This window comes from Bombina bombina, chromosome 8 (genome assembly GCF_027579735.1).
Source record: "Bombina bombina isolate aBomBom1 chromosome 8, aBomBom1.pri, whole genome shotgun sequence".
NCBI classification, from domain to species: domain Eukaryota; kingdom Metazoa; phylum Chordata; class Amphibia; order Anura; family Bombinatoridae; genus Bombina; species Bombina bombina.
This window is the reverse complement of record NC_069506.1, coordinates 113,579,155-113,593,108: the sequence shown is the minus strand read 5'-3', so window position 1 is coordinate 113,593,108 and position 13,954 is coordinate 113,579,155. Positions and strand designations below refer to the sequence as shown.

Below are 13,954 nucleotides of genomic sequence, written 5' to 3'. Positions count from 1 at the left end.
AAGCTACTTTTCAGTTAACAATATTAGCTAAACAAATCCCATGATTTCAAAAAGCAGATTCCATTTCCTGACTCCAACTGATGTTTCATCTCTGACAGATGGAAACAAATTATACTACACTCAGTGGAGATGGTTACTTAGAAATATCATGACACAATGTACTTGGAAAAAATGACCTCCTTCCATTAACCACAGGTCAAACCCACTTATAGAATGTACGGAGTCCCTGGTTAGAATTTTATGAGCCTAGAGGTTTAGGGTCTGCTTTTAGGATAGGCAAAAACCTTTTTATGACTGAAGAAATAAGGTAGCAGAGGAAAAGCATAAAGCCTGTGGTAAAGGTTTGAAGAAAAAGAAAACAAAATCAGTAGACATTACTGCATCAAAAATAACCCACTGAGACTGCAAACAGACCATCATTCATCGCTGCCATCCATACAATAGTGATGTTTTAATGTGAGTATATAAAATATAAATAAACTTTACACGCATTCCTTGCCATAAATATGGACACAGCCCTAAATTTCTACTGTACATGCAGACAAAACATTCAAACTTTTACTATTTTAAACATTTATATCCCATAAACAAAAAATGCATCAACTACCCTTTAAAGATGGCACCACCTGGTCAAATATCATAATCCATTCAGCCATTTGGACTGTAGCTCTTGCTAATCATTTTTGTAGAGATTGACAATCCCCAATAATAATAGCGCAGTCAAATGTTTTATTGTAACCCTTTCAAATTCTCAGTTGCAACGAATGGCTGAGGCGTTGGATTTTTTACATTTTGACCAACACACTCTGGGCCTGATAATCAAAAACTCCCCCGGCATGGAATGAAATCACGCAAAATTTGGAATTTACTTTTAGACTTTACATTGTAATGCAGGAGTCTCTTCTTCACATCCAAAACTCTTCATAGTGAGATAAACTGCCTTCATGCTAAAATGTGTGTTTCTAAAATTCTTAGAGGCACCTCACTGTACTGACGAGACTTCTTAGTAGGGTTGCCAGTTCAGACCAAAGCCAAACTATACACTGTGCAGAGTGTATAGTACAGTACAGTATAATAGCACATAAACACAAACTCGCACATAGATATTCAGACTCTCACACACTGTCTATCTCACACTCTCTCTCTCTCTTACACACACACACTCTCGCACTTTCACATACACTCTAAAACACACTCACACACTCTCTAACACACTCACACACACAAAGACACTAACGCTCTCTCACTCATACACTTTCTCATACACTCACTCTTTCACACACTCATAAAAACACCGGCAAACACAAAGACAAACATTCTCTCTCACACACACACAAGAGAGAAATAACTGTAGGCATGTGCAGTACGTCGCAAAAGCACGTCACCTTTTTGGCTTTGGCTCTTTCACACCAAACACTGACATTTGCATGTCCAGGCCTGACTCAGCTTCAAACCTAGAAACACAAATGGAAACCCTAACTGTCTGGGTCATTCCCAGACAGTTGGCAACCCTTCTTCTAAGATCATCTCAGCTGAGCAGAAAATTTAGATCATCTCACCTGAGCAAAGACCTTTAGATCATCTCACCTGAGCAAAGAGCTTTAGATCATCTAACCTGAACAGAGAGCTTTAGATCATCTCACCTGAGCAGAGAGTTTTAGATCATCTGACCTGAGCAGAGAGCTTTAGATCATCTGACCTGAGCAGAGAGCTTTGGATCATCTCACCTGAGCAGACAGCTTTAGATCATCTCACCTGAGCAGAGAGCTTTAGATCATCTCACCTGAGCAGAGAGCTTTAGATCATCTCACCTGAGCAGAGAACTTTAGATCATCTCACCTAAGCAGAGAGCTTTAGATCATCTCACCTAAGTGAAGAGCTTTAGATCATCTAACCTGAGCGGAGAGCTGTAAATCATCTCGCCTGAGCAGAGAACTGTAAATCATCTCGCCTGAGCAAAGAGCCATAAATCATCTCGCCTGAGCAGAGAGCTCTAGTTCATCTCGCCTGAGCAGAGAGCTCTAGATCATCTCGCCTGAGCAGAGAGCTCTAGATCATCTCGCCTGAGCAGAGAGCTCCAGATCATCTCGCCTGAGCAGAGAGCTCTAGATCATCTCGCTTGAGCATTGAGCAAAGAGCTTTAGATAATCTCGCCTGAGCAGAGAGCTTTAGATCATCTCGCCTAAGTGAAGAGCTTTAGATCATCTCACCTGAGCGGAGAGCTGTAAATCATCTCGCCTGAGCAGAGAACTGTAAATCATCTCGCCTGAGCAAAGAGCCATAAATCATCTCGCCTGAGCAGAGAGCTCTAGTTCATCTCGTCTGAGCAGAGAGCTCTAGATCATCTCGCCTGAGCAGAGAGCTCTAGATCATCTCGCCTGAGCAGAGAGCTCTAGATCATCTTGCTTGAGCATTGAGCAAAGAGCTTTAGATAATCTCGCCTGAGCAGAGAGCTTTAGATCATCTCGCCTGAGCAGAGAGCTTTAGATCATCTCGCCTGAGCAGAGAGCTTTAGATCATCTCACCTGAGCAGAGAGCTTTAGATCATCTCGCCTGAGCAGAGAGCTTTAGATCATCTCGCCTGAGCAGAGAGCTTTAGATCATCTCGCCTGAGCAGAGAGCTTTAGATCATCTCGCCTGAGCAGAGAGCTTTAGATCATCTCACCTGAGCAGAGAGCTTTAGATCATCTCACCTGAGCAGAGCGCTTTAGATCATCTCACCTGAGCAGAGAGCTTTAGATCATCTCGTCTGAGCAAAGAGCTTTAGATTTTCGCCTGAGCAGAGCGCTTTAGATAATCTCGCCTGAGCAAAGAGCTTTAGATCATCTCACCTGAGTAGAGAGCTTTAGATCATCTCACCTGAGCAGAGAGCTTTAGATCATCTCGCCTGAGCAGAGAGCTTTAGATCATCTCGCCTGAGCAGAGAGCTTTAGATCATCTCACCTGAGTAGAGAGCTTTAGATCATCTCACCTGAGCAGAGAGCTTTAGATCATCTCACCTGAGCAGAGAGCTTTAGATCATCTCGCCTGAGCAGAGAGCTTTAGATCATTTCACCTGAGCAGAGAGCTTTAGATCATTTCACCTGAGCAGAGAGCTTTAGATCATTTCACCTGAGCAGAGAGCTTTAGATCATCTCACCTGAGCAGAGAGCTTTAGATCATTTCACCTGAACAGAGAGCTTTAGATCATCTCGCCTGAGCAGAGAGCTTTAGATCATTTCACCTGAGCAGAGAGCTTTAGATCATTTCACCTGAGCAGAGAGCTTTAGATCATCTCACCTGAGCAGAGAGCTTTAGATCATTTCACCTGAGCAGAGACCTTTAGATCATCTTTTATTGGTGTGTAAAAAAGCAGTTTTCTAGTCTTGCTATTCCTGTGCCCATATTGTGCTTAAATAATTATACAAAAGCCTGATAAAGTTTATACATGTGTAAACTAACCAGAAACAGCTAGCATATGCTGTGCATTGGAGTCTGAATTTAATGTTTAGCAAACAGTATGCTGTTCCTATGAGCCGCCTACGTTTTAAGTTCTACTTAAGTAATCAGTTATAACAGTTCATTTATAAACTGGTAAACATTTTAATCATCTATGTACAATAAACTAAGCTAATGATTACTGGGTATGTTTTGGTGATGCTCATCAGGGGCTTAATACTCTGATGCTCTTGTTTTGACTTCATATCAATCTAGTTATGCTTCACGTGCACATGCAGAGAAAAATGTTAACACTAAAACAGGAATAACTTTTGCTAGAAGCATTTTTACCAATACATTTATATTGCAAATATGTTTCTATTCAAAGATGTCATTTATCTATGTGCATTTAAATTTTGACCGGGATGTTCCTTTAAACATTAAACTTTCATGATTTAGATAAAACTTGCAATTTTTAAAACAAAGATCCATTGCTAACTGCTTATTGTCAAATTTGCTTCATTCTCTTGGTATTCTTTGTAGAAGAACCAGCAATGCTCTACTTTGAGCTAGCTGAACACATCGGGTGAGCCAATGACAAGAGGCATTTATGTGCAGCCACTAGATGTGTGAATTCAGGAGTTTTGTTTTAAAACGAATGGCGAGTACGGCCTCTGCCAGCAGCAGTCGGCTCTTTTTGAAGCTGTATTTCTTCTTGTCAAAGTGCAACACATAAATATCGGGTATAGCACAGATCTGTGTGTATTGCACTTTTACAAGAACAAATTAGGCTTTGAGAAAAGCTGAATGCCACTGGCGGCGGCCATATTCGTCATTCGTTTTAAAACAATTGCACATGTCTAGCAGCCACCAAACCGAGCTAGCTCCCAGCAGTGCATTGCTGCTCCTGAACCTAAGTATGCTCTTCAACAAAGGATACTAGGAGAACAAAGCACATTTAAAAATAAAAGGAAATTGGAAAGATGTTTAAAATTGCATGTTCAATCTGAATCATGCAAGTTTAAATTTGACTTTACTTTTCCTTTAACTTTGTTGTGCAAAAATATATTTTACATTTAAATACTGCATTTACTTTGTTCCAACGGAATAGCCAAATTCACATTACTGTCTTTACTTGGGACAGGGAACAAAAATTAACTGTAATTGGCCACAGTAACTGGAATAACTCAGCCACTCCTTTATTGAGTGATACAACTTATTGCATTTATTTTGGCCAACTATTACTTTATTTATTTTTTCTCAAAAAATAATACAGAACAGACAACAATCTTTCTTTAAAGAGAACATATGGATTATTATTTTAATAAAAACTACTACTAATATTTATATTATGGATGTAGCAAACTGAGTTTCTCGCTGCCTGTTTTCTATTCATTACAGAACTACTGATAATATAATGAGTGTTTGTAAGCATCTTCCCTAACTTGCAATCAAATGTTTTATTAAACAAAATGGGTTAGGAGAAAGAGCAAGAGGGAGAGAAAGCAAAGAGACTGAGGAAAGAGAGTGACAGGAAAGAGATGTGAGAATGAACAAGTGAGAGAGAGAAAGAGTTAGAATGAAAGAGTGAGAGAAAGAAAGTGTGAGAGAATAAGAGTGAGAGAAAGAGTGAGAAAGAAAGAATGAAAGAGCGAGAGAGAAAAGGTGAGAGAGAAAGAAAGTGTGAGAGAAAGAAAGTGTGAGAGAATGAAAGAGTAAGAAAGAAAGAGAGAGAATGTGAGAGAGGTGAGAGAGAATGAATGTGTGAGAGAATGAATGTGTGAGAGAAAGTGTGAGAGAATAAAAAGAGTGAGAGAATGAAAGAGAAAGAAAGAAAGAAAGAAAGAAAGAAAGAAAGAAAGAAAGAAGGTGAGAGAGAGAGAAGGTGAGAGAGAAAGAAAGTGAGAGAGAAAGAAAGTGTGAGAGAAAGAAAGAGAGAGAAGGTGAGAGAGAAAGTGTGAGAGAATGAATGTGTGAGAGAAAGTGTGAGAGAAAGAGTGAGAATGAAAGAGTAAGAAAGAAAGAGAGCGAAGGTGAGAGAAAAATAAAGTGTGAGAGAATGAATGTGTGAGAGAATGAAAGAATGAAATAAGAGTGAGAGAAAGAAAGAGTGAGAAAGAAAAAATGAGAGTGAGAGAATGAAAGAGTGAGAGAATGAAAGAGTGAGAGAATGAAAGAGTGAGAGAATGAAAGAGTGAGAGAATGAAAGAGTGAGAGAATGAAAGAGTGAGAGAATGAAAGAGTGAGAGAATGAAAGAGTGAGAGAATGAAAGAGTGAGAGAATGAAAGAGTGAGAGAATGAAAGAGTGAGAGAATGAAAGAGTGAGAGAATGAAAGAGTGAGAGAAAAATTGTGAGAGAATGAAAGAGTAAGAAAGAAAGAGAGAGGTGAGAGAGAAATTAAGTGTGAGAATGAATGTGTGAGAAATTGTGAGAGAAAGTGTGAGAGAATGAAAGTGAGAGAATGAAAGAGTAAGAAAGAAAGAGAAAGAGAAGGTGAGAGAGAAAGTGTGAGAGAATGAAAGTGTGAGATGATAAAAGCGTGAGAGAATAAAAGCGTGAGAGAATGAAAGTGTGAGAGAATGAAAGTGTGAGAGAATGAAAGCGTGAGAGAATGAAAGTGTGAGAGAATGAAAGCGTGAGAGAATGAAAGTGTGAGAGAATAATGTAGCAATAATAGGAATGTTATCAGTGTTTATAATTATGACATACTACATATAGGAACCTACCTTGATCATTTCATCCTTCTTACACTGCTGAGACAGGTCTCGGATGCCGCTTACAAAGTGCTTATTAGTTGTAAGGTAGGTTTTGCCAGCTTCTAGCATCCCACTACATAGTTTTACCAACTAAACAAAAATATAATAATTGTCAATTCATAAATATTTATAAGAAGGAGGAGAAAGAAAAAAATTATTTAAGAATATTTTTTAAACCTTAAAAAAGTTTAATATTTAAGTTAAAGGGATATTCCAGCCAAAACTGGAATCTACATGGATGAGTTTCAGTTTTGATTAGAAGCATTTTTGTAATATACATGCATTAGCAAAAATGCTTATAATAAAAGCTATAGTTGTTTCAAACGTATATTTAAGTATGCACCGTGCACCAGCATTTTAAACACAGCACTTACTGAGAGAGTAAAGGTGCTTGTACTATCTGATAATGACTCAATTTGTTAATTGCTGACATGATACAAGCCCCAGCTGCAGTAGTTAAAATGCTGGTGCACTGAGAATAGCTATGCTTCACATGCACGTGCAGAGAAAAAGGCTAACACTAAAACAGTGATAACTTTAACTAGAAGCATTTTTGCCAATTCATGTACATTGCAAATAGGTTTCTATTCAAAGATGTAATTCATCTATGTGCATTTAAATTTTGACTGGAATGTTTCTTTAAAGGGATGGAAAAAGTCAACAATAAAATTTCTCTAATGTGCAAGAGTAATTTATTACTGCACTATAACTTGCACACACCTATGTGTTTAACCCCCCAAAAGGGTTAAGTACATAGTTAAAGGCTGCTCCAAAGCAGACATTTTATTGTACTCTTAAGATATGGCTATGCACATATGCTAGCTCTGATTGGCTAAATGACCATGTTCAGCTCCAGTCTGACTATGTGTTTAACCTATTTGTGCATGGGGGGGTATACAAATAGTTTTCTGCAAACAACAATTCAATAATAAAACAAACACACATTTTATTATTGCTCTTTTATATCCCTTTAACATTTGATGACTGTATCACTTTGCTGAAAATAGGTGTCTGGTGTACAGACGTGGGAACAAATTTTTCATCATCTGGAGAGCAGACAGACACAGGGCCAGCAGGGAGGGAAAATACGTGGCTACATAATATTGTGAGCGAACAGGGAGACGCGGAGCGCCAGGGAATGATCCCGCAGCACAAACCTCTTAGGCTGCTTGGAAACTTTTTCAGGAATGTTTCCATCTCACTGGGTGCAGATGTTTAGTCCCACTGTCTGCCAGTGTTAACACAGTAACTCCCTCTTTCAGAGACTGACAGCTTTGTGCACTGAAGTGAGAGGCTAAATTCTCTCTATTAAAGGGACGTTAATATTATTTGTTGCATTTAAAAGAGTTTATTGAAATAGGGATGTTACTGGCTAAAACTATGTTTGGTTTACATGCTTGTGGAAGTGATGAATTCCTAGGTATGAAAATGCATTTTTTTGCGAATATCAACTGAAACAGCTTTAATTTTAAGGGATATTCTAATGAAATAATAAACATAAAATAATTTGTTAAAGCATTTTATTATTAAATGCATTTTCCTTAGAAACTATGTGGTTAACCCATAAAAAGGAGTTAAATACATATTTAAAGGGACACAAACACCACACCCCCCAAAAAAAACATATATTTCATTATTCAGATATAAAGCATACATTTTTAAACAACCTTCAAATTTGCTTCTATTATGAATTATGCTTCATTCTTGTCATATCTTTTGTTGAAGGAGAAGCAATGCAATGGGAGCTAGCTGAACATATCAGTATACCAATGATGGGGCATATATATGTGCATCCACCACTAGGCGCTAGCGGCAAACCAAATGCATTAATTGGATTGGTTGTGCATCTGGTGACCTCACGGAGACACAGACCAATCAGATCATGCATTAACGAGGGCAGATACGCTCCAGAGAATTCTTTTCTAATCAGAGCCTTGGGTGCCGCAACCACCTCTTGGAACCTAACCATGGGTCCCACCCCCCACAACGTGCTTTTAAAGATTCTGTGACAGAATGTGCGAAGGATAATTATCTGACAGACTAATGCAACCAAATGTGTCCGATTCTACTCACATATTCTGTCCAAGAATCTTTAAAAGCACCTTGTGGGGGGTGGGACCCATGCTTAGGTTCCCAGAGGTGGTTGCGGCACCCGAGGCTCTGATTAGAACCTTGGGCGTAATCTGATTGGTCCGTTTCTCCGTGAGGTCACCGGATGCACAACCAATCAGATAATGCATTTGGTTTGCCACTAGCACTTCATCAACCACCAATCAGCAGCTAGTTCCCACCTCCTGAGCCTACCTAGGTATGCTTTTCAACAAAGTATACCAAGAGAACTAAGCAAATTAGATAAGCAAATTAGATAATAGAAATCAATTGGAAATTTGTTTAAAAGTGAATGCTCTATCTGAAATATGAAGGAAAAATATCCCTTTAAGAATGGCTCGTTGGCCATTTCCTTTTCAGGAGTTTCAAAGCATTGCGACTCCTGAACACAACTTTAAAGTATGTATTCAACCGAAGTAGTGTAATGACAAAATATTATAATTCCTTATTGCATTTGAATGTCCCTTAAGCCTTTTCTTGAGAAAATAATAAGTTTTTGTTTAATGCACTTTGGGTTAAAATGTCCCCTTTAGTTGACAGAGAACTTGTTCCTTTTTAGTCTATGTTTTTTAGTATTTAATACAAAGGAGGCATCTGGCACTGAATAACATTCTTGAAGTTAAATTATATCAATATGGTCCTCACCTTGTCAAGTTTGGCTTCAATTTCCACCACATCTGTTTCCACCTCATCGATTGCTGCCCTGTGGGAAAAGGAAATAACCAGTTACTGTCTTTGCACTGAGGAGGAAGATATGAGTTTACAAAAAGGATACACAGATATTTTAAGTAAAGCTAGGGACACATATAATTAGACACACTGGCAAGGAGAAAGTAAGGAACAATGTATCTCCTAACAATGTTCTTCCAAAACTATAAAAAAAACACTACAATAGCATATATTAAAAACAATAAAATGCAGCTAAATGCAAAATACAGTTAGACCATATTGATTCTAAACTTTCTTAAAGGGACATGAAACACATTTTTTTCCTTTCATGATTCAGATAGAGCACAGGCATTTCAGACAAAAACTTCCCCAAAAGACCAGAGCATTTTTGCCATCACTACATTTAAACAGAGAGTCTTTTTTATATTTGCCTATCAAAACTATATATATTTATTTTAGTAGACAACCCAAAGTATTGATCTAGGCCCATTTTATTATATTTCACTTCACGCCACCATTTCACCACTAAATGCGATCAAATTAAAAAAAAATTGCTATTTCACACTTTTAGGTTTCTCACTGAAATGATTTACAAACAGCTTGTGCAATCATGGCACAAATGGTTCTAAATGCTTTTCTGTGATCCCCTTTATTCAGAAATAGCAGTCATATATGGCTTTGGCATTGCTTTTTGGTAATTAGAAGGCCGCTAAATGCTGCTGCGCACCACACTTTTATTATGCCCAGCAGTGAAGGGGTTAATTAAGTAGCTTGTAGGGTTAATTTTTCCTTTAGTGTAGAGATCAGCCTCCCACCTGACACATCCCACCCCCTGATCCCTCCCTGACCCCCTCTCAAACAGTGTAGGATACCCCCTTACCAGTGACGTGCAGTGACGTCAGAGGTTGGTGAGGCAGTGGCAGGATACACCTTCATTCTTTAGATATCCTTTGTTGAAGAAATAGCAATGCACATGGGAGAGCCAATCACATGAGGTATCTATGTGCAGCCACCAATCAGCAGCTACTGAGCATATTAAGATATGATTTTCAACAAAGGACATCAAAAGAATGAAGAAAATTAGATATTAGATGTAAATTGGAAAGTTATTTAAATTTGCATATGGGTTTCATGTCCCTTTAAATGGTGTCTTGGAAAACTGGTCAACTTAGTAAACATCTGATTTTAGTCTAAAAGGATTGTAACAGAAACTCTTGCCAGATAACACAATGCTTGCTCTGATTATGAGATCTAGAAATCCATGCCCATTAAAATATGTTTAAAACATACTTTTTACTTTAATGCTGCAAATTATGCTTATAGATTCTTTCATTACATAAGGGATGAGAGTCAGAGGGGGAGAAAGAGAGACAGAGAGAGAAAGAGACCATGGGGGAGAACAACACATAAGGAGAGAGATGGATAGATAGAGAGACACACACACACACACAAGGGGGGGGGGGGCACTGCATTTTAAGTAATAAAACAGCAGAGCTACAGAGAGTTCAGAAAATTAGTCTATAATTTAGTGTGAAGTACAGAGGCAAGCTGCTAAGTTAGTGGGTGTAAAGTTTGAGTAAACAAAATACAAAAACGACCCTGATGTAAAAGAGTAAAAAAACACTAAACCACATTCATTAAATTATCATTTTCACTAACAGAATCCCTTTCAGTAAAATCTTACTTTAATAAGATGTGGCAGAAACATTGCTCTATGTGCCTCTCTTTTCCTGCTCTGTAAGGATTCAGGAAGTGACAGTGGCATATTCCACTGCACTTAGAGGGGAAGAACAGAACTCTCTTTTTCACTTTAGCAAAGCTAGCAGGTTCACAGGACAGCAACAAAATATATGAAAGTTTTTTTTTTCCGTTTTTGTTTTGTTTTATATGATTTAACACCCAGCCCCAACCCTATGTACCACTTACTAATGCCTCTTGCTGGATTGGTTCAGCCCAAATTGGACTGCCTCAAATAAGCAGTTAATGGGCCATGCAATGATCTTAACCACTTTCATCCAGTAGATTGCGCAGCATGTTGTGTAATGGTGGGCAGACCTGCTTGTGCCTCTCCATTGCACAACATATAGCTGTGAGGAAAAAAAAATGCTGGGGAAAAAAAGATTAAAATTTTTTTTTTAAAGCCAATAAAAAAATATATATTTTTGCCCAAATGAGAGGTGAAGCACTGCCTCACCTGCCTTTAGTGACTGCACATCACTGCCCCTTACCTCCCAACCTCCCTGATCCCCCCAAACAGCTCTCTAACCCTTCCCCTCTACCTATTTGCTGCCATCTTGGGTACTGGCAGCTGTCTGCCAGTACCCAGTTTGCTGCAAAAAAGGCAAACAAATTTTTAAAAAAATTAAGTACCCATTTTATTCTGTAGTGTAGCTGCCCCCTATCAATAACCTTCCCCCTCCCAGATCACTTCCCCCCAACGGATCCCACAGAGGATACCCTTTATTGCCTCTCCTCCCTCCTTCCCCCTCACTGTGAATCAGCACTGGCACTTTGCTTGAAAGCCTGTAGCGTGGCGTAGCGGTCCCACCCGGTCCCGTGCCCTATAGCGACAGCACCACCACTGTCCGATGCAAAGAGGACCACAGAGTGGCCCTCTCTGCAAATCTATTTCTGCAGTCCCCCACTCGTGGGGCATGCAGAAATAGCGCAATCTCACTATTTTGAGTGAGATCAAGGCAGAGAGAAGCCCAGGACTGCAGTGACGTACAGGGTATGTTGCTGGTCCTTAAGGGCACAACGGCCAGCATCGTACAGGATACGGCACTGGTCGTTAAGGAATTAAGCAAATTTCTAATTTACTCCTGTTATAATTTTTTCTTAGTTCTCTTGCTATCTTTATTTCAAGCAGGAATGTAATGTAATCTTATGAGCCAGGTAGCACCTGGGTAGCGCTTGCCAGTTGGTGGCTAAATGTAGCAACCAATCAGCAAGCACTACGCAGGGTGCTGAACCAAAAATGGGTTGGCTCCTAAGCTTATATTCCTGCTTTTTCAAATAAATATACCAAGAGATAGGAGATTCTAGAGCAAACATCACAAGCCCTAACTTGTTAGATCATGCTATTTTTGCACTACTATGGCTCCGCTTCTATGTGTTTAACCCCTGCAAATGGGATACACACATAGTTGAAGTCCTGCTCTCAGCCGCAAGGCATGCAGTTTCCAAGCTGAACATAGCCGGTGACTGCCACTGTGGATTGGCTCATGGGTGGTTTTATTCTCAGAACCAGCTGCTCTCAGCAGCTACTGAGTAGGACTTTAACTATGTGTTTAACCCCATTTGGGGGGTTTAACAAATGGATCTGGAGCATCAGTAGTGCCAGAACTCTCTGCTCTAGCAAATTAGAGAAAACATTACATTTTATTTTGACTTCAAACAAGCATTAAAATAAGTTAAAAACTTTTCTAAACAAAAAAAATAAAATAAAAAGCTGTGCAAATGAAAATAGAAGCTAACGGTAAACACATTTCATGCACATTTCAGATGGAAATATTAATCTTCATTTGCTTATAGGGACAAGCCCAAAGTTGTCCTGTAGACAGGGGGTGTGTCTCTATAATTATGAAAACAAAAAGTATGTTTATTCAGTACAAGTACAAATCCCCAAATCCAGAATTCCAAAATCCAAGCTTATTCAGAAATTCAAACTTTTTAATTAATATTTTTTTTAAAAATAAAATGATCAAAAATGACTTTTTTCACTGCCTGTAAGTCACAATCTTCTCTGCCTGGGTCTTTGGTTTCATTTTTGTGTTGTAAAATGCAAATAATAGTCTATTTATTTAAAACAGGGGTGGGAATTATCGGCCCTCTATATGTTATGGACTACATTTCCCATGATGCTTTGTCAGCATTATGGCTGAAAAAAAACATTATGGGAGATGTAGTCCATAACATCTGGAGGGCCGATAATTGCCCACCCCTGATTTAAAACAACAAATATTGCCTTTCAGATTACAGAACTGTACTATCTTTCTGATGGTGCTATGTGTATACAAAGGTATTAAGAATGATATAGAACTACCTTTAGGTTACATGTATAAGCAGTATTATAACAAGTAAATATTGCCTAAATGGCATAAGATATTGCTCTTTACACTTGATCCCATCTGCTCTCCAAGCTGTCTCATTCTTTAGATGCAAATACACAAATATTTCAAAATCCAAACCTTTTCTGGTCCCAAGCAGAATGGATAAAGGGTTTTCTACCTGTACAACAATATTCCTAAAAACTAAAAATGTTTGAAATATCTTCTTGTAAGATTAAAAAAAATAAAGAAATAAGAAAAATACGAAAAGAAAAAAGATCTATGTCCCACACAGATGTTTTTAATTGTTTGGCAGGTATACTGCTCAGAATTGACCTTATAGTGAATGCTATGTTAAAGGGATAGGAAAGTCAAAATTAAACTTGCATAATTCAGATATGTGCCTTGTTCTCTTGGTATCCCTTGTTGAAAAAGAATATGCACATATCCTACAATAGTGGGCGCTAGCTGCTGATTGGTGCCTGCACACATTTGTCTCTTGTGATTGGCTAACTAGATGTGTTCAGCTATATGCCAGCATGGCAATGGTGTTCCTTCAGCAAAGGATAATAAGAGAATGAAGCAAATTTGATTACAAGAGTAAATTGAAAAGTTGTTTAAAATCGTATGTTCTATCAAATCATGAAAGAAAATGTTGGGGTTTCCTGTCCCTTTAAGCCTCTCTTTATAAAAGAACTAAGCCAAACTGGATAATTAGTGGAGGGAAGGGTAAACGGTTGCTGATGTTTGTTCTAGAAAGTATCTGTTGCTCAGCAATTCATGGCAGGTCACCCTACCAAACGCCCTGCTTACTCTGCCAATATCCCCAACCTGCTGACTCTCACAAAGGACAAATTCCCTGGGCTTTGTTAACAACACAAAGACACATTCTGCAATTTAAAATAAATACAATGCAGTACAACATTTCCTCCTGCAGGCATCAACCTATCAG

The 13,954-nt window shown here is 38.6% G+C and overlaps 1 protein-coding gene across 1 annotated transcript in view; it reads right to left on the bottom strand.

The window, feature by feature from the left end:
* The window catches only part of ACAP3 (ArfGAP with coiled-coil, ankyrin repeat and PH domains 3), a 302,744-nt gene that overhangs the window by 254,383 nt on the left and 34,407 nt on the right, over positions 1-13,954 (bottom strand). Inside the window, 2 exon segments of the mRNA XM_053690978.1 lie at positions 6,146-6,265; positions 8,930-8,987. Of these exon segments, the coding sequence (XP_053546953.1) occupies positions 6,146-6,265; positions 8,930-8,987 (178 nt within the window).